Raw genomic sequence first — 24,570 nt, forward strand, 5'->3', positions numbered from 1 at the left:
GCACGTTAAAATTTCATTATTTGAGTTGAAATTTTAAATTTTTTTAAAATATTATAAATATAATAATAATGATATAATAATTATTATAATAATATTATATTTTATTCTATATAAGGAAATAGTCATTATTTTAATGACACACAAATGATATAAAATTTTACTATTTGTATTATATTTCAAAATTTTGCTAAAGAGAATTCCTCGGAAATAAATGCCGTATTTAGAATTGATTCCGTTTTTATTTTTCACATTTTTTGAGAAAGAAAAATGAAAACATTTTTAAAACGGTATTTGACGCAATAAAAATAAAAAATAATAATAAAAATGATTTTTTAATTTAGTTTAAAATGATAGAGAAATGATTTTATTATTTATTTTTGTTTTTTACTCTTTCGAGCAAAAAAAACATTAATAAATTTTTTATACTAAAAATAATCTCTTAATTAAATTATTAAACGTATTTTTAAAAATAACTTATACATAAAATTAAAAATATTTTTATTTTTATTTTTATTTTCATATAAAAAATTAAATCATTTTAAAATAAATTTTAAATGCGCGAGTCCATTCCTTTTTTTAAATTAGATAACAGTTACGGAGCAGTCCACCGTAGCATTGCATAGAACACAGGGTATCAGAGTGAAGTTAGCCCTTACAGCAAGCTCGAGAGAGAGAAAGACGACGCACTCACGCTCAGAAAGCTTTCTCATCTCTTGCAAGCAGAAATGGCGGAGGAGGCGATTCTCGGCTACTTGGAGACCCACGACCTAATCTCTGACTCTGGTGTCTTCGCCGCTGAGCGCGGAATTGGTCACAACGAGGTCGTCAACATCATCAAGAGTCTCCATGGTTTCCGATACGTCGACGCCCAGGTTTTTCTTCTCCTCTCCCTCCCTCTCTCTCTCTCTCTCTCTCTCTAACATTCGTCATTTCTCTTAATTCACTGTAATCTAGGATATAGTTTGGATTTTCTATTGCGTTTCTTAAGGATTTCTACGCCCAATTTTGGTTGAGAGAATGCGATTTTTGTTCGAGATTTTAGTACCTAATTTACTCGCAAAAGATGCGTTTATGTATCGAGCATTCTGTTTGTGTGAATTTCTCTATAGTTTGTTGCTTGAAACTTTTATTTACAGATTTAGGACTTTGTAACTTCGTAATTTATTCATTTTTTTTTTCTGTTTTTAAAAGCGAAATTAATGGTGAAGATCTTCTCAAGATGTGCTTAAGATTAAGATAATATCCACCATGTTATCACTTTCAGAAATTCCAATCTCATTATGCATGGACAAATCAATTATATGACTGTGATAAGCGTTTAAAAAGAAGCAGAGATATCACATTTATGTGATAGTTTTGTTACCAATTAAGCGCCGTAGTCCTCTACTAATGAGAGCAATACTACATAAAAACAACGCAAGAAAAGCACATATAAGATTGATAGTCGTTGTATCGCAGATTTTTACTAGGACAAATAAGAAGAATACAAGAGATGACAGAGCTCCTGCCTCTCAAACTCTTTGTATTTCGCTTTAACGTAATTCTCAGACTGGCGTTCCTGTAAAAATAAAAGTTATGGCAACTGAAAACCCAATATGCCCTTACTAAAAGTTTGGCCCAGGTGCTAACTCTGCATTAAGAGGACGCCGTGATAAATTAGGCTTGACGCACTCAATGGGTTTTTAGGATGAATTTTTCTTTGCGTTATTTTATTTATGTTCATTTATGGAGATGTTATTTGTAGTCTGTTCTGGATTTACTACCTGCTAGATAAGCCTACTTGGTATTTATGAATGACCAATGAACGAAATGGAGATTAATTCATTTAGCTGGAATTATGCAGGACATTAAGAAGGAGGCATGGGTGCTTACTGATGAGGGAAAAACGTATGCTGCAACGGGATCACCTGAAGTACAACTATTCCTCGCCGTACCACCAGAGGGTATCCCAAAAGAAGAACTACAGGTGATTACTAACTTTTTTTTGTAATCTAAAGTTTCTGTGCTATTGGTTAATCTAACAATTTTGTTGTCATGGTTTTACTTGAATTGTTGAAACTGATGTTTGGATGCAGAACAAGCTTGCGCCATCAGTTTACAAAATAGGTTGTGCCCAGGCCGCAAAGAATAAATGGGTGGAGATGGGAAAATTAATAACCAGAAAGGTAATAGTACTTGTTAACAAAATTATAATTATATTATTCTCCTGTTCAGGACGTTTTTATGTGTTGCATAAGGTTTTGAGTAACCTATGCTCGAGCAGATTCATCTTTCTTCTTTGTTGCTTTCCTTTTGCGACGTGGCGTGTTTGTCGTAGTTAAGGTTTGGATTATTTTCTTTAACGAGAACTTCTTTTCAAATGATTGTTCTTTAGGCCCTGGGGAGGTTGCTTTAAAGGTTCAGCATTTAATTTATGTTGCTAGCTTAACAACTTTGAATTTATAGTTAGAATCAGTACATGCTATGGCAAAAATGCTTATTGATTCTTTCTTTGTGAAGGGTTATAGATTGACAAGTTTGTAAATTTGCTCAATGATTCTTCTTTCGTCAAGAATTATAGATTGACAAGTTTATATTTCCAGTTTAAAATCATGTTCTTGGAATTGGAAGGAGAATTAGAAATGGTGGGTGATGTGGTTCAACTTGTAAACTTAATTGAGAAATAGTGATATTGGTTGTAAGATATTATATCAAATATATTTTTTTTTCAATTATAGCTTTCTTTCTAATGTCTTTCCGTATTCCTTGCCGTAATTTTTCATTTTTTGCTATAGATTTCAAATCTTGGGTGCTTTCTGAGAAACTGCAGTATAAAACTTTCTCATCTTATCCGATATTCTTTTCTGTACTGGTTCATGTGTGTGCGTGCACATGTCTGCATAGTGTTTGTGTGTGTGATTGTGTTCTTTCATAGAGTCCTAGATGTTCTTCAACAATTTGTGGGTGCTTCACATTATCCTGTTTAATTTGATGTGTCTAAATTTATTGCATCTGCTCTTATGTATATTTTTCTATTTTTGCTGTAGGTTGAACATGTGGATGATAAGGTGAAAGATTTACTTCTGCGGATAAATGATGGACAGGTGCGTAAGCTTTTCCTTGACCTCCATGTCATTAATATTGACAACTTGTGTCATGGTGTAAATGTTTGCTTCTTGACGCAAACTAGGGATGGAAAAATTATATGTATATTTTTCATATATTGAATAATTACATGGCTAAGTATTTATAGAGTTTACATAGAGAGAAAATATGAAAGGATATCTACCACAATCCCTGAAAATCAGGAATTGTTAAAACTAATTTTCCTAATTTATTTACAGCCTAAAATACCTCTTGACACCCCCTCTCAAGCTGAGGAGTGAATATCTTCCATTCCCAGCTTGGCTACAATCTCATGAAAATTAGAACAATTTAATCCTTTTGTTAAAACGTCAGCCAGTTGACCTCCCGAAGGAACTTAGGACATACATATGAGTCCTTCCAACTTCTCTTTGATGAAGTGTCTATCAATCTCAATATGTTTTGTCCTATCATGTTGAATAGGATTGTGAGAGATGTTGATTGCTGACTTGTTGTCGCAGTAGAGCTTCATAGGTTCCTCCCACTTGACTCTCAAATCATCTAGAATAATTTTCAGCCAAAGTAGTTCACACATTCCTTGAGCAACAGCCCGAAATTCAGCCTTTGCAGATGATCTAGACACAATACTCTGCTTTTTGCTCCTCCATGTTATCAGATTACCACCAAGAAATGTACAATAGCCAGTTGTTGATCTTCTATCCATTATACAACCTGCATAATCTGCATCTGTATATGCTTCTAACGTCAAAACAGAGTTCCTTTTGACCAAGATCCCTTTTCCGGGACTGCCCTTCAAGTAGTGCAGTATTCTATGTGCAGCTTGAAGGTGAGGCTCCCTCGGATCGTGCATAAATTGGCTGATCACACTCACTGAGTAAGCTATATCAGGCCGAGTGTGTGTGAGATATATGAGTCTCCCAACTAGCCTTTGATACATTCCCTTGTCCACTGGTGGTTCCTCTCTTGCTTCACTTAATTTCTGGTTTGAGTCCATAGGAGTGGTAGCCGGTTTACAATTAGCCTTTCCAGTTTCTATTAAAAGATCAGTCACATACTTCCATTGGGATACAAAGATGTCTTGTCTAGAGTATGCCACCTCAATCCCAAGAAAATACTTCAATCTCCCAAGTTCCTTTATCTCAAATTCCTGAATCAGTCTTCTCTTCAAGTCATCTTTCTCCTTCTCATCATTCCCCGTTACGGTGATATCATCAACATACACAAGCAAGGCAGTCACTCCCCCTGAGGCTGAATGTTTGAAGAACAACATGTGATCACCTTGACTTTGCCTATAACCCGAATCTTTCATTACCTTAGCAAATCTACCAAACCATGCTCTAGAGGTCTGTTTTAGCCCATATAGAGCCTTTTTAAGCTTGCAGACTTTGTCACTGGTTTTATTCCCCTCAAATCCTGGCGGGATGCTCATATATATCTCCTCATCCAAGTCTCCATGGAGGAAGGCATTTTTCACAACATATTGTAGCAATGGCCAGTCAAAATGGGTTGCTAACGACACCAAAATCCTCACGGTATTCATTTTTGCCACCGGAGCGAATGTCTCCTGATAATCCACCCCATAAGTCTGAGTGTACCATTTCGCAACTAACCTTGCTTTATATCTCTCGAGAGATCCATCAGCCTTATACTTTAATGCAAATACCCATTTGCAATCAACTATGTTCTTTCCTTTTGGTCTCTCCACTATCTCCCATGTTTGATTCTTTTCCAGAGCCTCTAATTCCTCTCTCATAGCATTCCTCGACTCCTCCTTCAATAACGCCTCAGAAAGTGTATTTGGTAGGGAGATTGTGTTTAGGCTAGCTATAAACCTCTGGTGGGATGGTGATAGGCGTTTAGGTGAGACATAATGAGAAAGAGGATATAGTGGCCTCTTGGAGCATTCTCGGGATTTTTTCCTGATGGCAATGGGCAAATGAGAGTCATCGGCTGAAGCTTCAACTGTCTCAGTGTCTAGGAGTGAATTTGTACTCACCATGCCTTCATTCTCAGGACTCGGGTTGGTCTCTTGGACTTGTGTCAGGTTTGGGGCTTTTGTCCTTCTTGTATACACCTAAGAAAACCTTGGATGAACATCAGTAACTTGATTGGACGTAGGCTCTTTCGGATTTTCAGAACTGACAGACTCTTGGGGTTGACAAGTAGGATCGGTTTCTGTGTTGGAAGACTCGGGCTCTTGGGTAGGACCTTGTGGGGTGACCGAAGTGATGACTAAAGGAGAATGAGAAGTAGATGGAAGATCAAGTGGTTCAAAAGACTCAAACGACTCAGACCAAGTACCATCTTCAGGATTAGTTGTCTCCCCCTGAAGATGGAACTTAGGGAAATAAGATTTGTTTTCGAAGAAGGTAACATCAGCTCAGATATAGAATTTTCTTGATGGAGGATGATAGCACTTGTATCCCTTTTGTGTGGATGAATAGCCAACAAAAATACATTTGATTGCACGGGGGTCTAACTTCCCTCTGTTTGGACGGTGGACATGTACAAAGGTTGTGCATCCAAATATCCTAGGTATAAGGCCAAATGAGGTTCTAAAGTGAGGGTAGTGGGCATTAAGAATTTTCATAGGACTCTTGTTGTCAAGTACACGTGAGGGTAGTCTATTTATCATGTGTGTGGCTGTTAAGACGGCTTCCCCCCAGTAGGATTTAGGCGTGTTCCCATGAAACAACAAGGCTCTAGTGACATTTAATAGGTGCCCATTTTTCTTCTTAGCTATCCCATTTTGTTGGGGTGTATCCACACAAGAAGAAGTGTGAATAATTCCTTCTTTTTGAAAATAGGGTGATAAAACCTGGTTGAAATAATCCTTAGCATTGTCTGACCTAAAGGTTTTTATTTTTACCCCAAATTAGTTTTGGATCATGGAATGGAAGCTAGGAATAATATTACTGACATCAGATTTTTGTTTAAGTAAAAACAGTCAGGTTACACGCGTGCAATCATCAATTAATGAGACAAACCAACGAGCCCCTGATACATTAGGAATAGTAGATGGACCCCAAATATTACTATGGATCAATTGAAAAGGAAAAACACTTCTCTTATTACTGATAGGGAAAGGAACACGAGTATGTTTTGCTAGTTCACAAACATCGCAATGAAACTCAGAAATATCAAATCCTATGAACAATTGTGGAAACATAATTTGTAGGACTCTAAAGGACGGGTGACCAAGACGATAATGGTGAAGCCAAATGGCATCTTTATTGGAAGAACTGAAAAGAGACACATGCAGGTTACTGGCGGTTTTCTTTGAAATTTCTAGGTGGTAGAGACCATTTCTTTCCTTAGCAAGTCTAATCTTCCTCCCCGAGGCCTGATCCTGAAGAACACAATGAGACAAGAAAAATATTGCACAACACTTAAGATCAGTTGTAAGTTTTTGAATAGAAATAAGATTAGCTGATAACTTCGGCACATGCAAGACATTTTTAAGGACCACGGAGGGATTAATATAAATTTCTCCTAAACCTGCCACTGTAGCTAATTCTCCATTTGCAACAATAATCTTCCTATTACTCGGACAAGGAGTATATGTACGGAAAAAATGTGAGAAATGTGTCATGTGGTCCGTGGCTCTGGAATCTAATATCCAAGAATCATCAAAAAACTTGTCAGAAGCGTGCAATCCATAAGAAATCATTGGTTTACCTGAGGGAACTAAGGAACTAGCTCCGATGGTTTTTCAAGAGAACTCAATAGACTCTGTAATTTTTTAATCTCTTCCCTTTTGAACCCTATCTCATCTCCCTTGAATCCCTTGCTGTCCGGTCCTTCTTTAGCCTTTGATTGCTCCGTGAGATGAGCTTGGGGCCTTTGTTGTCTTCCACGTGTTCCCCACTCACTGTTTGGAGGTTTGCCATTCAACTTCCAACAATTTTCCTTGGTATGCCTCGGCTTCTTGTAGTAGGTGCACCACAAAGTATCTTGATTTTCCCTTCTCTGGTTCTCCCTTCCTGAATTCCTTGGCTGGTCATCCTTATTCTTCTCCTGATGTTCCAATTTAGTCACCAGAGCAGACCCTTCCATACCACTCGGTTTTTCTAGCATCACATTCCTTCGGCTCTCCTCTCCACGAATAATTGAGATGGTCTCTTCCAGTGAAGGAACCTCCTCCTTACTGAGTATTTGTAACCGAACTTGATCAAATTCGGAATTCAAACCAGCCAAGAAGTCATACACTCTGTCACCGTCAATATATTTCTTGAGAATTGCTGCATCCTTCGGGCATTTCATCTCGAACACTCGATAGGGATCCAATTCCTGCCACATGATCTGCAGAAAATTGGCATACTCTGTGACAGTCATGTCTCCTTGCTTCATTCCATTTGTCTTAATCTTTATCTCATACACCTGGGCTGCATCACGTGCCTTTGAATAGGTACGTTGAATGTAATCCCATATCCCCTTCGCACTAGTCAGAAACATACAAGTATCACTAATGGCTGGTTCCATTGAATCCCACAGCTATGACATAATCATTGAATCCTCCTCATCCCATGCCACAAATCAGGGGTCTGTTTTTGCTGGTCCAGTCCCAAGCAGGTGGCTGATTTTTCCCTTTCCTTTGAGGTACGTGCGAACGACTTGTGACCACTTGAGATAGTTTTTCCCATCGAGTCGATAAGAGGCTCTAATATTCTGCAAGTCTCCGGATTTCTGGGCAGGAGAAACATCCTCAGTAGTCAAGGAAGTGCTGGTGCCCTTGGGTTCAGAATCGGACATGATTGAATGAAGGGGAAGAAAAGCAGCAATGAAGGTTGCTCAAGCAGATTTCAAAGAGAAAAAAAAAATAGAATGATGCTGTGATGACCGGTAGCAATGAAGGCTGCTTGGCGGCGTGGATGAACGGCAGCCATAAAGGCTGCTTGGCAGCGTGAAATCCCAGAGAGTCGCCCTAGGGCTCTGATACCATGACGCAAACTAGGGATGGAAAAATTATCTGTATATTTTTCATATATTGAATAATTACATGGCTAAGTATTTATAGAGTTTACATAGAGAGAAAATAGGAAAGGATATCTACCACAATCCCTGAAAATCAGGAATTGTTAAAACTAATTTTCCTAATTTATTTACAGCCTAAAATACCTCTCGACACTTCTTAATAATTCTTATGTTGGCATTGAGTGGTTTTCGTATTATATGTTGCGTAGGTAGCACCAGCGGAACAAGTTCTAAGTTATAATGTGTGAGATATTTTTATTCAATATTTGAATGTACCATCAAGATGTAAGATTGATTAAATTTGCCTATAACATGGTGTAAATCGTTGGTTATTCCTTTGCTTTTGTTTTCTGGGAAGTATTTTTCTAATTTAGAAAAAGGAAGAAGCTAACCTCATTTTTTTTCTCCTTATTGTGATTACAGGCTGTTGACCAAGATGGCATTAAGGCTCTCAAAGCAAGAAAGCTTATTGCTCCACAGTAATTTTCTCGTTTTGTCTTTTGTCATTAGCGTAATTCAGTTTCCTTCTAGATGTTTTCAGTATAATATTTCTTTGCCTTAGTTAGACTATGATGCACAAACAAATGGATTCATCATGTATTTTATGCGTGTATTCATGCACGTGTGCATGTGTGTGTTTATATATTGGGTGCTTGTGGTGAAGATTTTTAACTCTAAACTCTGTATGTGCATGCATCATATATGGTAACCAAGTGAATCTTTTTCCTGAATGTCAAGCTAGAGAAGTGTGGACATGCTGATAGTATGTATCCTTGTACTTACGTTACAGGACATGGAAGGGCTACTCAGTGAAAAAGGGTCCCAATTATGCTCCAAAAAGAAAGAAAGTTGCTACAGATCTGACTCGGGAGAATTTGCAGGGGTATTAATGTTTTTCTTTTTTGCTTTGAAAATGACCATGTCCATTCTTTGCAGCCTATTTGCAGTATTTGAACATCCAACGGTTATTCCTGGATGCTTACTGCTTGTTTGTGTCCCAATACGACGGGTTACTAGCTTTGCTGGTATACGTGTTTATCTTGCTGACAGAACTTAATGATATGTTTGACTTAGGGGGGACTGGAAGGAATTGGAGTTCAAAGAATATAACTTCACCGCTAAAGGTCTTCCCATTGAAGGCGGTCATCTTCATCCACTCCTCAAGGCAAGGATATAGCTTGATCTATCTTTTCCTCCCTTATTCTTAGAACGTTGTGAGAGGTGATATTGCCAATGTGATGAACAACTGGATTAGAGACACAATTAAACAAGAAATATCATCTTTGTAGTACACGTTTAAGCCGCAAACTGTCCATATATTGTTGAAATAATGATTCTTTTCGACGTTATCTGAATTTCAGGTAAGACATCAACTGAAGGACATCTTTCGACAAATGGGGTAAGACCCCCCTCTTTTTATTTTATTTTATTTTTTTTTAAGTTGATAGCTGTTGATGTCTAGGGGCACACTGTATATTTTTCCAAGTTTGACCCATTTTCTTTGGCGGTTTTCTACTCTCTACAGGTTTGAGGAAATGCCGACAAACAATTTTGTTGAGAGCAGGTGATCTTGCCTTTCATTTGGAGAAACTTATTTATTTAGTCATTTATTTTTCAAAAAGAAAAACTTGTTTTTATGTCTGAATAGAATATCTACGTTTTGGAGATCTTCTAGGAAACTTTTTTTTTAAAATTTTTTTTTATAGTGCTATTGCTATTAGTTTTTGAAAGGAAAAAAAAATGAACTTATCTATGTCCTTCATAAGTTCAATCTGTTCCATTTTTCCTACTCGATTTCCTTCCTTTACCTTGGTAGAAATATCCATGAGACCATGACCCGAGAATGTGCATATAATCGGTTTTTTTATAGTTAAAATCTTCTAAGATCAATTCAAAGGAAAATACTTTTTTAGTGAATCTACGTTAGTAGTTCATACCATAGGTTGCATTAAGAATCCTGTAATGAATTGAATGTGATAAGCTCGTAAAGAAAATGAAGAACATTTTAGAGTAAGACAACGCGAGATTTTTGCACAAGCAAACCAAATCACAAGCCTGATCACTGTTATTAATGGTGGAAATTACAGAATCACAGGTTTGGATATGGGGGTGTTCGAGTGACCCCTTGCACTCCCTAACCAAACTTGTCTAAGAAGTTCTGAGAATGATTGAATGAATCCTTCTCATGCCTTTTCTAGACTATTTATACTATTCCTCTTCCTACTAACTAACTCCCCCTTAACAACCACAGCCTAACCGACTAACTACTAGCTATTTGCATCACAACCTCCCCCTTGACTTGCCAGCTCATCACTCTTCTAAGAATTACCTCCTTGATTTGCATCTCCACTGCCTTCCCCTGCTCCTGCCACATTCCTCTCACGAACTCTCCTCCGCACATAGGTAAAACGCAAAGGAGGCTTATCATTACCCCCGCCCCAAAGACGCACCTTGTCCTCAAGGTGGAAATGAGGAAACTGGCGATCGATGGCCTCATAGGACTCCCAAGTCGCATCATGCGCCGAAAGATGCTGCCAACGGATTAAAACCTCAGACTCAGAATGTCCCCCTGCCACACGTTGGCGCACGCCCAGTAAAGCCTCTGGTGTGACGCGCAATTCCAAATCACCTGTCAACTGGGGTGGGATCGTAGACACAGCCTGGCTATGGCCAACAGCGTGGCGCAGCTGGGAAACGTGAAATACCGGGTGAATGGCGGCCTCTTCCAGCAGGCAAAGATGGTACGCCACAGGACCAACTCGGGCAGTGATAGCAAAGGGACCATAGAAACGTGGACTTAACTTCTCATTGCAGCGTCGGGCCAAGGACACCTGATGGTAGGGACGCAACTTAAGGTACACTAAGTCACCAACCTCAAACAGCACATCTCGGCGTCTACCATCAGCCACCAATTTCATTCGCTGCTGAGCACGAAACAAGTGAGACTTAAGTTAGTCCAACATGGCATCTTGGTCCTGCAATTGCTGATCCACCGAATCCACCACGGATGTTCCGAGGCCATAGTGCAACAACGGAGGTGGAGCACGGCCGTAGACCACCTGAAAAGGAGTAGTGCGTGCTGCGGTATGAAAGGAGGTATTATACTAATATTCAGACCAAGCTAACCACTTGTGCCATTTTCCCGGTTTATCTGATGTAAAACAACGCAAATAGGTGATAAGCCCAATAAGCCTTTGCTTAAGCAGGTGTATGTTCGGAAAGGCAAGAGGGAGTAATTGGTGACTAGGCTGGGTTAGTGGTTAGTAGTGGGAATGCTGAGAGTTGTATAAGGTAGTGTGTATAAATAGGGAATAAGGGGGACAATCAGAGAGGCAGGACGTTACTGGAGTCTTGCTGAGGAAGTCTTGGCTAATGCTGAGCAGGGGAGATTGCGCAGTATCTCGAAGAACTGTTCTTGTATTACATTTCTGTTAGTCAATAAAGATCATATTCGTTCTTTCAATTCTTTCTAGTTGAATTCTATATTCTGTTATTATCATTTTGGTATCAGAGCAACAATTCTGGGCAGTAATGGCTAGTAGGAAAACTGATGAAAGATTCGAATTGGTGGAGGAGATTAAGGAAGTTAGGTCTTCAGTGGAAAAGGGAATTGGTGAGATGGAGAAAGGGATCGGGGAGGTTAGGGTGGAAATATCCCAAAATAGGGCAGAATTTACCCAGAATCTCATTGAGAGAAGAACAGATGAAATTATTCAAGGCTTCATCGTCGGCGTTGGAGAAGATAGTTGCTCCGACGACTGCGATCGTGGAGGAACGCGAGATGAATCACGCCGGAGAAGTTTGCGAGGCGAATCGCACCGGAGATCGTGAGACGAATCGCGCTGGAGGCGCGGATTCACACCGGGCGGGAACCTCTGGGTGTTGCGCGAGACAGGACGAGTTGTCGGCGGATCCTAGGGTTTCGTAGAACGAGATTTTTCCGGCGAGAGACATTGGGTTACGCAAGAAGGGCGAAGATCGTACGGCGGATTTAGTGATTCCGCGGAATTTGGGTCGCGAAGAGAGAGAGAGGGGGCGCGGGTTGGCTTGGGAGTTTCCGATGGGTACCCATGGGAAAAACGGGTACGGCAGCGTGGTGAAGGGTGTGGTGCTTCTAGGGAAGGGGAGGCTCCGGAGTTCAACGAACGGTGGAAGGGATTTGGCGGCTCTGTTCACCGTGGAGTGGAAAGAGGAAGAAACACTAATGTGGGTGTACGGTTTAGGGATGGTTGGGAGGGCAGAGGTGTTTTGGAGGAATTACCGGTTAATATGGAATGGGTGACTTCTCGAAGGCGGCAAGTGGAGTGCCCAATCTTTAGCGGGGATGATCCCGACGGTTGGGTGTTCCGTATGGAACAGTTTTTCTCCATCAATCGCTGTTCGGAAAGGGAAAAAATTGATCACCTCTGGAATAGCCTTGGAGGGTGATGCTTTGTCTTGGTTCCAATGGCAGAATGGCCGCAGACCCTTACATAGTTGGGCAGAATTTAAGGTGTCGTTGCTGTAGCGTTTTCATTCTTCACAGGAGGGGAATCTTTGTGAGAGGTTTTTAGCGATTCGACAAGTAGGTACGGTGGCCGAATATCGCGCAAGAAATTTGAAGTTTCGGCAGCCCCACTTCGGGATGTGCCGGAAGAGGTTTTGGAAGGGATTTTTGTTAATGGGTTAAAGGCACATGTTCGGGCTGAATTGCGGCTCTTGAAACTGGAGGGGTTAGGAGAAATTATGGAGATTGCTCAAAGGATCGAAGAAAAAAATGAGTTGCTTCGTCGGGAGGAGTCGGAAACAAGGTTTTCGAGAACACAACCACATAGTGTCTCGAGAGCTGAATTTTCACCAATTCCGGTTCGATCGATGCCGGTAGTAGAGCGACCACCGCGAGCTCTTGTTTCTTTAGAGCAAACGACAACTCAAAAGCGAGATTTTCCATTTCATAAGTTGTCGGATTCCAAGTTACAGGAAAAGAGGGATAAGGGGTTGTGTTTTAGGTGCGACGAGAAGTTTACCTTTGGTCATCGATGTAAGAAGAAGGAGCTGCGGATAATGCTTGTGAGTGATGAGGATGCAGATGACTGTGAAGAGGAAGTCTTGGTTCTGTTGAGTCCTGATTGGGAGGAGGGGCAACCTGAACTCATTGAGTTATCCTTGAACTCGGTGGTGGGACTTTCAACACCTAAAACTATGAAGCTTCGCGGCTTGATTGCTCGGCAAGAGGTAATTGTTTTAATTGATTCTGGTGCGACTCACAATTTTATTTCTTTGAGTCTTGTGAAGAGATTGTCGATTCCTATTGCTCCCATTGCGGGTTTTGGAGTCCAAGTGGGAATGGGAGAATCGGTTAGGGGAAAAGGAATTTGTAGGGAGGTAGCATTGAGTTTATCACACTTGACTATTGTGGAAAACTTTTTACCTCTGGAATTGGGGGGAGTGGATGTTATTTTAGGCATGCAATGGTTGGAAACGTTGGGAGGAATGTATGTTAATTGGAAGTCCTAAGTAATGAAATTCAAGGTGAGGGGAGAAGCAGTTATTTTGAGGGGCGACATGAGCCTTTCCACCACTATGGTCTCTCTTAAGGCCATGGTTAGGACTATAAAGCATGAGGGCCATGGCATTTATTTAGAATTGTGTGCCTTGGATGCATACAAGGTACCAGATTTGGATGCAAACAGGGAACCCAACCAGCAACTGCAAGAGCAGATTCGTGGAGTCTTGCAGCGGCATTCGGAGGTCTTACATATGCCGGACGAACTTCCCCCCCAACGAATGCATGATCATCGTATTATTCTTCAGGAGGGTACCGCTCCTATTAGCGTCAGGCCCTACAAATATCCTCATTTCCAAAAGAATGAGATTGAAAAGTTGGTTCGAGAGATGCTAGCGGCTGGGGTCATTAAACCGAGTAGCAGCCCATTTTCTAGTCCCGTTCTCTTAGTAAAAAAAAAAGATGGCAGTTGGCGTTTCTGTGTTGATTATCGAGCACTTAACAAAGCTACAGTTCCAGACAAGTTTCCCATTCCAGTAATAGAGGAGCTTTTGGACGAATTGTGTGGTGCCACCATTTTTACTAAATTGGATTTAAAATCCGGTTACCACCAAATTCGGATGTGCAAGGAGGATATACCGAAAACTGTTTTTCGGACCCATGAGGGTCACTACGAATTTTTGGTGATGCCCTTTGGTTTGATCAATGCCCCGGCCACCTTCCAATCTTTGATGAATGAGGCATTGAAGCCTTTTTTGAGGAAATTTATGTTAGTATTTTTTGATGACATTTTGATTTACAGTAAGTCCTATGAGGAACATGTCAACCATATAGATAAGGTTTTGACTGTCTTAGAGAACAACCATTTATGTCAATAAAAAAAATGCACTTTCGCTAGTAGTCAGTTGGAATATTTGGGCCACATTGTGTCGGAAAAAGGAGTTTCTGCGGATGCTAGTAAGATTCAAGTGATATTGGATTGGCCGACTCCTCATTCTCTCAAGGAGTTGCGTGGTTTTCTTGGTTTGACCGGTTATTACCGGTGCTTTGTGGCTGGATATGGACATCTTGCTTGGCCGTTGACGCAATTAAAGGACAGTTTTCATTGGATGACGGAAGCTGAAACCGCTTTTCAGAAATTGAAGCACGCCATGACGACAGTCCCAGTTCTTCCCCTACCGGATTTTTCCTAGCCATTCGTAGTCGAATCGGATGCTTCGGGGTTTGGAATTGGCGCGGTTTTGATGCAACATTAGAGACCAATAGCCTATTTCAGTCAGGTGTTGTTGTCTAGGGCTTGTACAAAATCTGTGTATGAGCGCGAGTTGATGGCAATGGTCCTCGCCATACAGAATTAGTGCCATTATTTACTCGGGCGCCATTTCATTGTTCGTACGGACCAGAGAAGCCTTAAGTTCTTATTGGAGCAGAGATTAGTCAATGAGGACCACCAAAAGTGGTTGTGCAAATTGTTGGGTTATGATTTTGAGATCCAGTACAAGCCCAGTGCTGAGAATCGCGTGGCTGATGCTTTGTCAAGGCAGCCTACTGGTTTGGAGTTGTTGCAACTTATTACTTCTGCGCTTTATGATGGGGCTGGAATTTGCCAACAAATTCAACAGGACCCGAGATTGTCGTCGATTCGGGCTGCTTTGTGTGCTAATTCCGCCACTGTAAAGGGGTTCTCCTTGTGCAATGACATGTTGCTTCACAAGGGTCGTGTAGCCTTGCCTTGGCAGTCTCCTCTCATACCGGTCCTTTTGGGAGAGTTTCATGGCAGTAAGGTTGGCGGTCATTCTGGAGTCCTAAAGACATATAAAAGGTTTTCTTCAGAGTTCTTTTGGTATGGCATGAAACAAGATGTGGTCTCCTTGGTGACAAAACAAGGTTTCCACTTTGTCTCCGGGTTCTATGGATTTTGTGGAGGGCCTTCCAAAGTCGGCGGGTAATGACTCCATTTTAGTGATTGTTGACCGGTTGAGTAAGTATGCTCACTTTTTGGGTCTTTGCCATCATTTTTCTGCTAAGTCGGTGGCTGCCCTGTTTGTTAAGGAGGTAGTTCGGCTTCATGGATATCCTCGGACTATTGTGTCCGACCGCGACAAGGTATTTCTCAGCCATTTCTGGAGTGAGCTCTTTAAGTTGCAAGGTACTGCCTTATGTCATAGTACGGCTTACCATCCTCAAACGGATGGCCAAACGGAGGTGGTAAATATGTGCTTGGAAGCTTATTTACGCTGTTTTGTCTCCGGAAAACCTATCCATTGGTTTTCTCATCTTGCTTGGGCCGAATACTGGTATAACATGAGCTTCCATGTGTCTGCGGGAATGACTCCTTTTCGAGCTTTGTATGGTCGTGATCCTCCCAAATTACTACGCTTTGAGTTGGGCTCAACAGCTAACTCTTTGTTGGAGCAGCAACTGCAATTGCGGGATGCTATTTTGGATGAGCTTCAAGCACATTTGTTACAGGCCCAGCAATCTATGAAATGGCAAGCGGATCTCAAGTGCAGGGATGTGTCCTTTGAGGTGGGGGATTTGGTGTTCCTGAAACTCAGGCCATATCGCCATCGTTCGTTGGCTAAGTTTACTAATGAAAGGCTATATCCGTGGTTTTATGGTCCCTATAAGGTGATCGTGCGTGTGGGCTCGGTGGCATATCGGTTGCAACTGCCCGTGGCTGCCAAAATTCACCCGGTCTTCCATGTTTCACAGCTTAAGAAAGCCATTGGGCTTGCTGTTCCAGCCCAGGAGGTTCCACTCATTTTAACTGCGGACATGGAGTTACGCGTGGAACCGGAGAGGTTGTTGGCTACTCGTTTCTCTCCGGTGATTGGGCAGTTGGAAGTCTTGTTGCAGTGGCGTCACTTGCCGGATTTTGAGTCTTCTTGGGAGCTTTTCGATGTCGTCCAGCAGCAGTTTCCTGAATTTCACCTTGAGGACAAGGTGACTCTTTTGGGGGGCGGAGTAATTGATAAGCCCGATAAGCCTTTGCTTTGCTTAAGCAGGTGTATGTTCGGAAAGGTAAGAGGGAGTAATTGGTGACTGGGCTGGGTTAGTGGTTAGTAGTGGGAATGCTGAGAGTTGTATAAGGTAGTGTGTATAAATAGGGAATAAGGGGGACAATCAGAGAGGCAGGAAATTACTGGAGTCTTGTTGAGCAGGGGAGATTGGGCAGTATCTCGAAGAACTGTTCTTGTATTACATTTCTGTTAGTCAATAAAGATCATATTCGTTCTTTCAATTCTTTCTAGTTGAATTCTATATTCTGTTCTTATCAATAGGTTTCAACACACTGATTAACCACTTCTGTTTGACCATCAGATTGTGGGTGGTAAGCAGTACTGCGTGCGAGGGTAGTTTCCATCTGGTTGTGAAGTTCCGTACAAAAATGACTGAGAAATATACAGTCACGGCCAGTCATGATTGTACGTGGAACACCATGGAGGCGAACAACCTCACGTATGAAACACTTAGCTACTGTTTCAGCCGAGAAAGGATGCTTCAAGGCAATGAAGTGATCATATTTGCTAAGCCTATTGACAACCATCAAAATAGTGTCGAATCCCTCCGAACATGGCAACCCCTCAATAAAATCCATTGAAATATGGGTAAAGGCTGTAACAGGCCACTAGGTGCTAATGTGGAGGCTTTGCAACGCTGGCAAACGTCACATGCGGCCACATACGAGGTCACATCCCTTCTTCATCCCCGACCAAAACCAATATGCTGCCAAGCGTCGGTAAGTCTTAAGGACACCTGAATGGCCTCCTAGAACCCCGTCATGGTAAGAGTGAAGCAGTTTAGGAATGAGAGGCGAACCCCTAGGCACTACCGTTTTGCCATCATACAACAACCGTCCCTGCACTAAGGAAAATCCAGGATAGGCCTCGGACTGGAGCTATAATGCTGAAATAATCTGGCCGAGTTTCTCATTTTGCAACACCTGGTGCTGTAGCTCTTGCGTGTTGACAATGGAAGAGACCAGCAAGGCACTCATCCCCGGCGAGTAGACAATACGAGAAAGAGCATCCGCGGCGCGATTTTCTTGCCCAGGTTTGTATTGAATCTCAAAATCATACCCCATCAACTTAGTAAGCCACTTTTGGTGCTCCACACTCACAAGGCGTTGTTCCAGCAAATACTTAAGACTACGCTGGTCAGTGCGAATCACAAAATGTCGGCCAAGCAAATATGGCCGCCACTTTTGTATTGCCAAAACAATGGCCATCAATTCCCTCTCATAAACCGATTTACCTTGAGCCCGCGAAGACAAAGCTTGACTAAAGTATGCAATGGGTTGCTAGTTCTGCATCAGCACTGCACCCACGCCAAACCCCGAAGCATCAGTTTCGAGCACAAATGGTTTTGTGAAATTAGGGAGAGCTAAAACCGGCACAGAGGTCATAGTGCGTTTCAAACAAGAAAAAGCATGATCGGTTCCGCAGCCCACTGGAACCCATCCTTTCGAAGTAAATTCGTTAAAGGCCCTGCGATGTGGCTGTACCCTGCGACAAACTTCCGGTAATACCCTGTCAATCCCAAAAATCCCCGCAAGTCACGCACCATGGTTGGGGTAGGCCAATTTAGCATTGCGTCTATCTTGGCCGGATCCGCTGACACGCCTTTGCCCGAGACAATGTGTCCCAAATACTTCAAAGATTGTTGTCCAAAACTACACTTCTTCGCATTTGCGAAAAGATGGTGCTGTTGTAAAACTACTAACACTTGATCTAAGTGGTGAACATGTTCCTCCAAGGACCGACTGTAAACAAGTATGTCATCGAAGAAAACTAAGACAAACTTACGGAGGAATGCTTGCAATACCTCATTCATGAGTGACTGAAAAGTTACAGGAGCATTTGTAAGCCTAAACAGCATCACCAAAAACTCGTAATGGCCCTTATGTGTGCGAATAGCAGTATATGGCACGTCCTCCGGTTTGACTCGAATCTGGTGATATCTAGATTTAAGGTCAATCTTGGAAAAAATTGCAGCCCCGTGAAGCTCATCGAGAAGTTCATCAATAATCGGAATAGGGAAACGGTCCGGTACTGTTTCCTTGTTTAAAGCCCGATAGTCCACACAGAAACACCAGTTTCCATCTTTTTTCTTAACCAAAAGAACGGGATTGGATATGGACTCACACTAGCCCCGAATAATTCCCGCGGCAACATTTCACCGACCAAATTCTCAATTTCTTCCTTCTGGACCTGAGGATATCGATAAGGTCGTACATTAATCGGGGAAGTTCCCGCTTTGAGTACTATCGCATGGTCCTTCGCACGCTCCGGCGGCAACTTTGCAGGCATCTCAAACACCGAAGCTCTATAGTGAAGCACCTGAGTACTCAACTCCATGTTGTTCAATTCAAGCCACAACCCTTGTCCCTCTTGACTAAACGCTCTCTGTAAGGCCTTTAAAGACACTAAAGACCTATTTAATCCGGGGTCCCCTTTCAAAGACACTTGACGGTTTCCCACCATGAATTTCATGGTTAAATTCTTCCAATTCACCGCCATTACACCAAGAGTCTCCAACCACTGAATGCCCAGAATCATATCTGAACTTCCTAACTCAAGAGGCAAGAAATCCTCCACGACCTCTATTTCCTGCAAAGTGACCATGACACCCCTGCATACTCCTTCGCCCTTAACAGACAATCCGGTCCCCATAATCACCCCATAATCACATGTTCGGTCCATTGGCAACTCCAATTTCCTCACTAATTCAACAAAAATGAAATTGTGTATAGCCCCACTATCAATCAAAACTATTACCTCATGTCCACGTAGTATTCCTTTAAGTTTCATGGTCTTTGGTGATGTAAATCCGACCACTGAGTTGAGGGACAACTCGACCACTTCCCCCGCCGCCTCGGATTCTGCACCGTCATCCTTCTCCCCTGCACAATCCTCCTCTTCACGGTTCGGGCAACGGGCACAACGATAGCACAATCCTTTCTCTCTCTTCGCCTGAAGCTCTGCGTCGGTGGTCTCCAGAACGGCGCCGCCCTGCTCAAAGTGTCCTTCGGTTTATCAGCTGCCACAGAAGAACGTCCAGTGGCAATTGTTGGGTTTGTTAGCTTTGGCCCACCGCCAAATGTTTGACTATTCCTTAACCCAAACCCAGACGGAGCATGGCCTCCCTTATTCCACGAACTTACTGGAGCCATTTGGGCCTTGGGCCCCCGAACCAATTGGTTATGCTCCTCCACCCGTTGGGCAAGCTCCATAATGCAGCCCAATCCACGGGTTTCAGCATGCGAATCTCAGCTCTCACCTCCAGCTTCAATCGATTCACGAACGCGCTCTCCAAAACTTGCTCAGAAATCTTCGTTAATGGTGCGGCCAAAGTCTTGAATTGCTGGTGGTACTCCCTCACTGTCGTCTCATAAGAACTTCTCACAAAGAGTCCCCTCTTGCGTCGACCGGAAACGTTCTAATACCATCTGTTTCATCTCCGCCCAATCTCGGATCGCCCGCCGTCGATCTTCCCACTGGAACCAGGCTATGGCTTCTCCTTCAAGGCTCACCACCGCCACATCCAATTTCTCCATCTCTGATAGCCTATTCATGGTGAAATATCTTTCTGCCCTAAAAATCCATCCATATGGATTTTCATCATCAAAAACCGGCATCTCTACCCTTCGAGTCCAAAATTCTGCGCGAGCCCCTCCCTCTCGCGATTCCGCCGGTCTCTCCCCCGTTCCCGCCGTCGGTGCCGACTGTTCTGCCGGAATCCCGTTTTCCGCCTCCGGCGACTCCCGATTTGCGGAACTCTGCTACTTCAGCAACACGTCCATCTTTGTCAACAACAACTCAAGCCCTTGCTCTAATCGAGGTATTTTCCCAACATCCTCACGCAAGGATTCCATCTCCTTCAACAAATCTTCCTTATTTCCCTCCGTTCTCTCCTTTTCACGGTCGTCAATTCTCCTCGTCATCTCGGGAAAGTGCTCTGATACCAATTGATAAGCTCGTAAAGAAAATAAAGAACAGTTTAGAGTAAGACAATGCGAGATTTATGCACAAGCAAGCCAAATCACAAGCGTGATCACTGTTATTAATGGCGGAAATTACAGAATCACAGGTTTGGATATGGGGGTGTTCGAGTGACCCCTTGCACTCCTTAACCAAACTTGTCTCAGAAGTTCTGAGAATGATCGAATGAATCCTTCTCATGCCTTTTCTAGACTATTTATACTATTCCTCTTCCTACTAACTAACTCCCCCTTAACAACCACAGCCTAACTGACTAACTACTAGTTATCTGCACCACAACCTCCCCCTTGACTTGCCAGCTCATCACTCTTCTAAGAATTACCTCCCTGATTTGCATCTCCACTGCCTTCCCCTGCTCCTGCCACATTTTTCTCACGAACTCTCCTCCGCACATAGGTAAACGCAAAGGAGGCTTATCAGAATGTTTGACAGAACAATGTTTAGTGGAGATAAATAACTTCTAGTTTCGCTTTTTTCCCCCCTCTATTGAGAAAATTTTTTCTGCTTTATGCTTATTTGCATACTTTTTAAAATATAAAAATTAAAACAGAAATATCATATAAAGTAATTGCAAATAGTGCTCTCAAATGCTTATCTGTTTCTTTTCTTTTCTTTTTTTGAGGACAATTGTTTATTTGTTGCTGTTTCACTTTCAGCTTCTGGAATTTTGATGCGCTTTTCCAACCACAACAACACCCCGCACGCGATTCACACGATACGTTCTTCTTGCAAGGTTTATTTACTTAATTTTCAAATTTGAAATCTGTTACTCTGGTTTCCCTTCTGATGGTCATTTGGCATAAAATCTTTAGCTCCTTCAACTACAAAGGAACTGCCTGAAGATTATGTTGAGCGGGTGAAGCGTGTTCACGAGTCTGGTGGTTATGATTCTAGGGGGTATGATGTTGTATTTAGATCTTATTTCAATTATTAATACTCAAAAGCACAGCATACAGAACTAATTGTTGATCTTCTCCCTGTGGCAGATATGGATACGATTGGAAAAGAGATGAAGCAAACAAAAACCTTTTGCGAACTCATACTACTGCTGTTTCCTCCAGGATGCTTTATCTGCTGGCACAGGTATTTTGCTAAAGAAGGAAATTCCTTTACTTTAGCATGTTATAATTTTAATCTTAATTTTAATTTTTCTTTTTCCTTTTAAGCGTTTACTCCCTGCCAAGCAGATATTCTTCAAACAAATTTGTTGTCTTCGCCGCTTTGTTTTTGCAGTCCTGGTTTTTGTACTTGCAAAAATATGGCATCGTATTTCTGAGTAAAAATCAATGGGTGTGTGTGTTTTTCCTGTAAAAGTTCCTATGATCCTATATTTAAATCACATGCTATGAACCCCCTTTAGTTGTCTCGACTGCATTATCAGTATAGTAGATATTCAGTTGACTCTTGTTTCTGGCTTGTAATATAAGCACACGACCAAGCATTTTTCATGTCTTTGTAATTAGCTTTCTTTTCTTGACATGGTCTACAGAAACCATTTGTTCCCAAGAAGTACTTCTCTATAGACCGTGTTTTCAGAAATGAAGCAGTAGATCGGACTCATCTTGCGGAGTTCCACCAGATAGAAGGTATTATGAGATTGTAAATATTGGCTGCTAGGGTCTCCATGGGCATTCACTTTCTCTGCGATGCTGTTCACGTTGGGTTTCTTTTGTTTTATAAACCTGTTTTCTGAGTCAGGGAATTCAGACAAGTGAAGAAGCCTGATCCTGATTTCTTATTATTGGTGATAACCACCCTGTGTGTGTGGGGTTTTATTTTAATTATCTTTTTATTATTCTTTTTTATACATAGCTAGCTGTTCCCAGGATACCCGCCTTTTAACCCTGTCTCTGTGTCGTGCCCACCCATTTTTGGTTGGGTTGGGTCTAGGGGTGGCAATTCGTGTCACGTGTCGTATTCGTGTCGTGTTTTGATTGTTTTTTTTAAATTTGCAGTCAACCCGAACACGACCCGTGAAACCAAATTTTTTAAAAACCGCAACACGAACACGACACGACCCGAAAATGACCCGTGAGACGAAATTGACCCGTGAATCCGAAATTGGCACGAAAATTGTATACTTTTATTTTATTTTTTACATATTAGAAATAACTTAAAATTCATAACACATTAAATTACAATAGCATCCATTGAAATTAAGCAATAATAGTATAAGATTTTGAGTTTAACTATCATGATATCACAAGTTCATAATAAAATTTAAAATATGAAATGAAAAACATATGTATTTTTTAGTTTTTTACGAGTTTCGTGTCGTGTTCGGGTTAGGCGGGTCCAACCCGAAATTGACCCGTGTTTTTCGTGTCGATTTCAGGTCGACCCGATTCTGACCCGAACCCCTTTTTTCTCAACCCTAACTCGCAAAATTCGTGTCGTTTTCAAATCGTGTCGTCGTGTCGTGACCCATATTGCCGGCCCTAGTTGGGTCAATGTCGGATAATTACTTATGTTACATGGCAGAAATTTTTTGCTTCACAAAATTCCTCTTCCGAGTCCCAGCTAGGTTTAGCACTGATAATTGATTTTGTCCCAGCTAGGTTTAGCATGACGTGGTAACTGATTTATTATGAATCTGAATTGATAGATTACATTGTTTCTATTAAATATGGGTAAAGAAGACGATGCTTAGGTTTTCTTGGCTTACCGGTTGGTTTGAGTTTCAGCTGTTTCTGGGTTAATATCTTCCCCCTAATGACTGACTAGAACTGTGGTTAGTTGCTTTTTATAAGAAATATCACACACACGTGTCTGTACTCCTGTTTCTGGTTTTAGGTTTGGTATGTGATCGAGGGCTTACGCTTGGTGACTTGATAGGAGTCTTGCATGATTTCTTCTCCCGTCTGGGTAAAATACTGAAACTCCTTTTTCAATAATTTTCCGTTTGCGGTTTAAGCATTTAACAATAACCCTGATTTTTCTTTACCATCTCACTTTTCTCAGGTATGTCGAAGCTGCGGTTCAAACCTGCTTATAATCCATATACTGAACCCAGCATGGAGATTTTCAGGTGATTGATAAATTGTGAAATCTCTGGCACAGCTTTTCGGCATTTGAAATCAAGTTTGACACAATTATCCTCTCTTTTTTACCAGTTATCATGAAGGTTTTAAGAAGTGGGTAGAGGTTGGGAATTCTGGCATGTTTAGACCTGAGATGTTGCTTCCCATGGGACTCCCAGAAGATGTTCGTGTTATTGCATGGGGTCTTTCCCTTGAAAGGTAAAAGATTATATACTTAAACCATTATCATAAAATGTGCAAATGTAATGGCCACTTTCGTCTTCTTAACCATCAAACTCTATCGTATATTATTGTGCAAGCAATGTTGGAATGATACTGATTTTATCTCTCGTGTCAATCTCTTAACTAGGCCTACCATGATTCTGTATGGGATCGATAACATTCGGGATCTCTTTGGACCCAAGGTAAACGATTTTACCATTTTCGGTATCTAGATCTAGATTATCGACTTATCCTTTATGTGAGTTGAGTTTTGTTCGTTTCTGAAATATGCAGGTCGATCTTAGTCTCATCAAGAAAAATCAAATTTGTCGGCTTGGAATTTAGAATACTATTTTCTATTGTTGTAAAATTTTTTATTTTATTCCATCGCTACTTTTTCCTTTTGAGAACAATTTGGTACCTGCTGAGTTCATTAAAGGAAACATTGCGTTTTTGGTGCAAAATGTACATGGGAGACCTAGTTTAATCAATTGAATAACAGCTCAACTAGTTTTGTATCAAAATTCTTTGAACAGTTAATTGAATGACAACGGGTAATAATTATTATCACATCCTCTAATAACTAGTGAATAGTAATGGCCTCACTTGTGGTGGAACATTGTTTGAATGAACTGCCTGCCTGTGTTCCAATATGAAATCAGTCTTTCATTACGGGTTTTCAAATAACTAGAATGGTGTGAGGATCATTGCAACTGTGATTCTCGAGCTAACTTTAAGTTTCTCTTTTAGCTTAGTCTGTAGAATGGTGATCCATTGATAA

General features: G+C 41.4%; 1 protein-coding gene across 1 annotated transcript; it reads left to right on the forward strand.

Moving 5' to 3' along the window:
* Nucleotides 1-624: 624 nt before the first annotated feature.
* On the forward strand, nucleotides 625-24,313 carry LOC21410058 (phenylalanine--tRNA ligase alpha subunit, cytoplasmic). Its single transcript, XM_024173185.1, has 18 exons — nucleotides 625-872; nucleotides 1,844-1,966; nucleotides 2,076-2,165; nucleotides 3,027-3,083; nucleotides 8,482-8,537; nucleotides 8,849-8,941; nucleotides 9,133-9,223; nucleotides 9,420-9,457; nucleotides 9,584-9,622; nucleotides 21,204-21,280; nucleotides 21,360-21,444; nucleotides 21,534-21,630; nucleotides 22,037-22,133; nucleotides 23,341-23,412; nucleotides 23,509-23,575; nucleotides 23,661-23,786; nucleotides 23,938-23,992; nucleotides 24,084-24,313. Exons 1-18 carry the CDS (start codon nucleotides 726-728, stop codon nucleotides 24,132-24,134), a joined length of 1,461 nt encoding a protein of 486 aa, XP_024028953.1. The 5' UTR covers nucleotides 625-725; the 3' UTR covers nucleotides 24,135-24,313.
* The last annotated feature ends 257 nt before the right edge of the window (nucleotides 24,314-24,570 follow it).

This window comes from Morus notabilis, unplaced genomic scaffold (genome assembly GCF_000414095.1).
Source record: "Morus notabilis unplaced genomic scaffold, ASM41409v2 Scaffold45, whole genome shotgun sequence".
Lineage (NCBI taxonomy): Eukaryota > Viridiplantae > Streptophyta > Magnoliopsida > Rosales > Moraceae > Morus > Morus notabilis.

What these genes read in the sequence shown, in the direction of transcription:
- LOC21410058 (XM_024173185.1), top strand. Translation starts at nt 726, where the DNA reads ATGGCGGAGGAGGCGATTCTCGGCTACTTGGAGACCCACGACCTAATC. An exon ending in AACAATTTTGTTGAGAGCAG is followed by an intron (nt 9,623 to 21,203) that starts GTGATCTTGCCT and finishes TTTCACTTTCAG; the next exon opens with CTTCTGGAATTTTGATGCGC. An exon ending in CGATACGTTCTTCTTGCAAG is followed by an intron (nt 21,281 to 21,359) that starts GTTTATTTACTT and finishes TAAAATCTTTAG; the next exon opens with CTCCTTCAACTACAAAGGAA.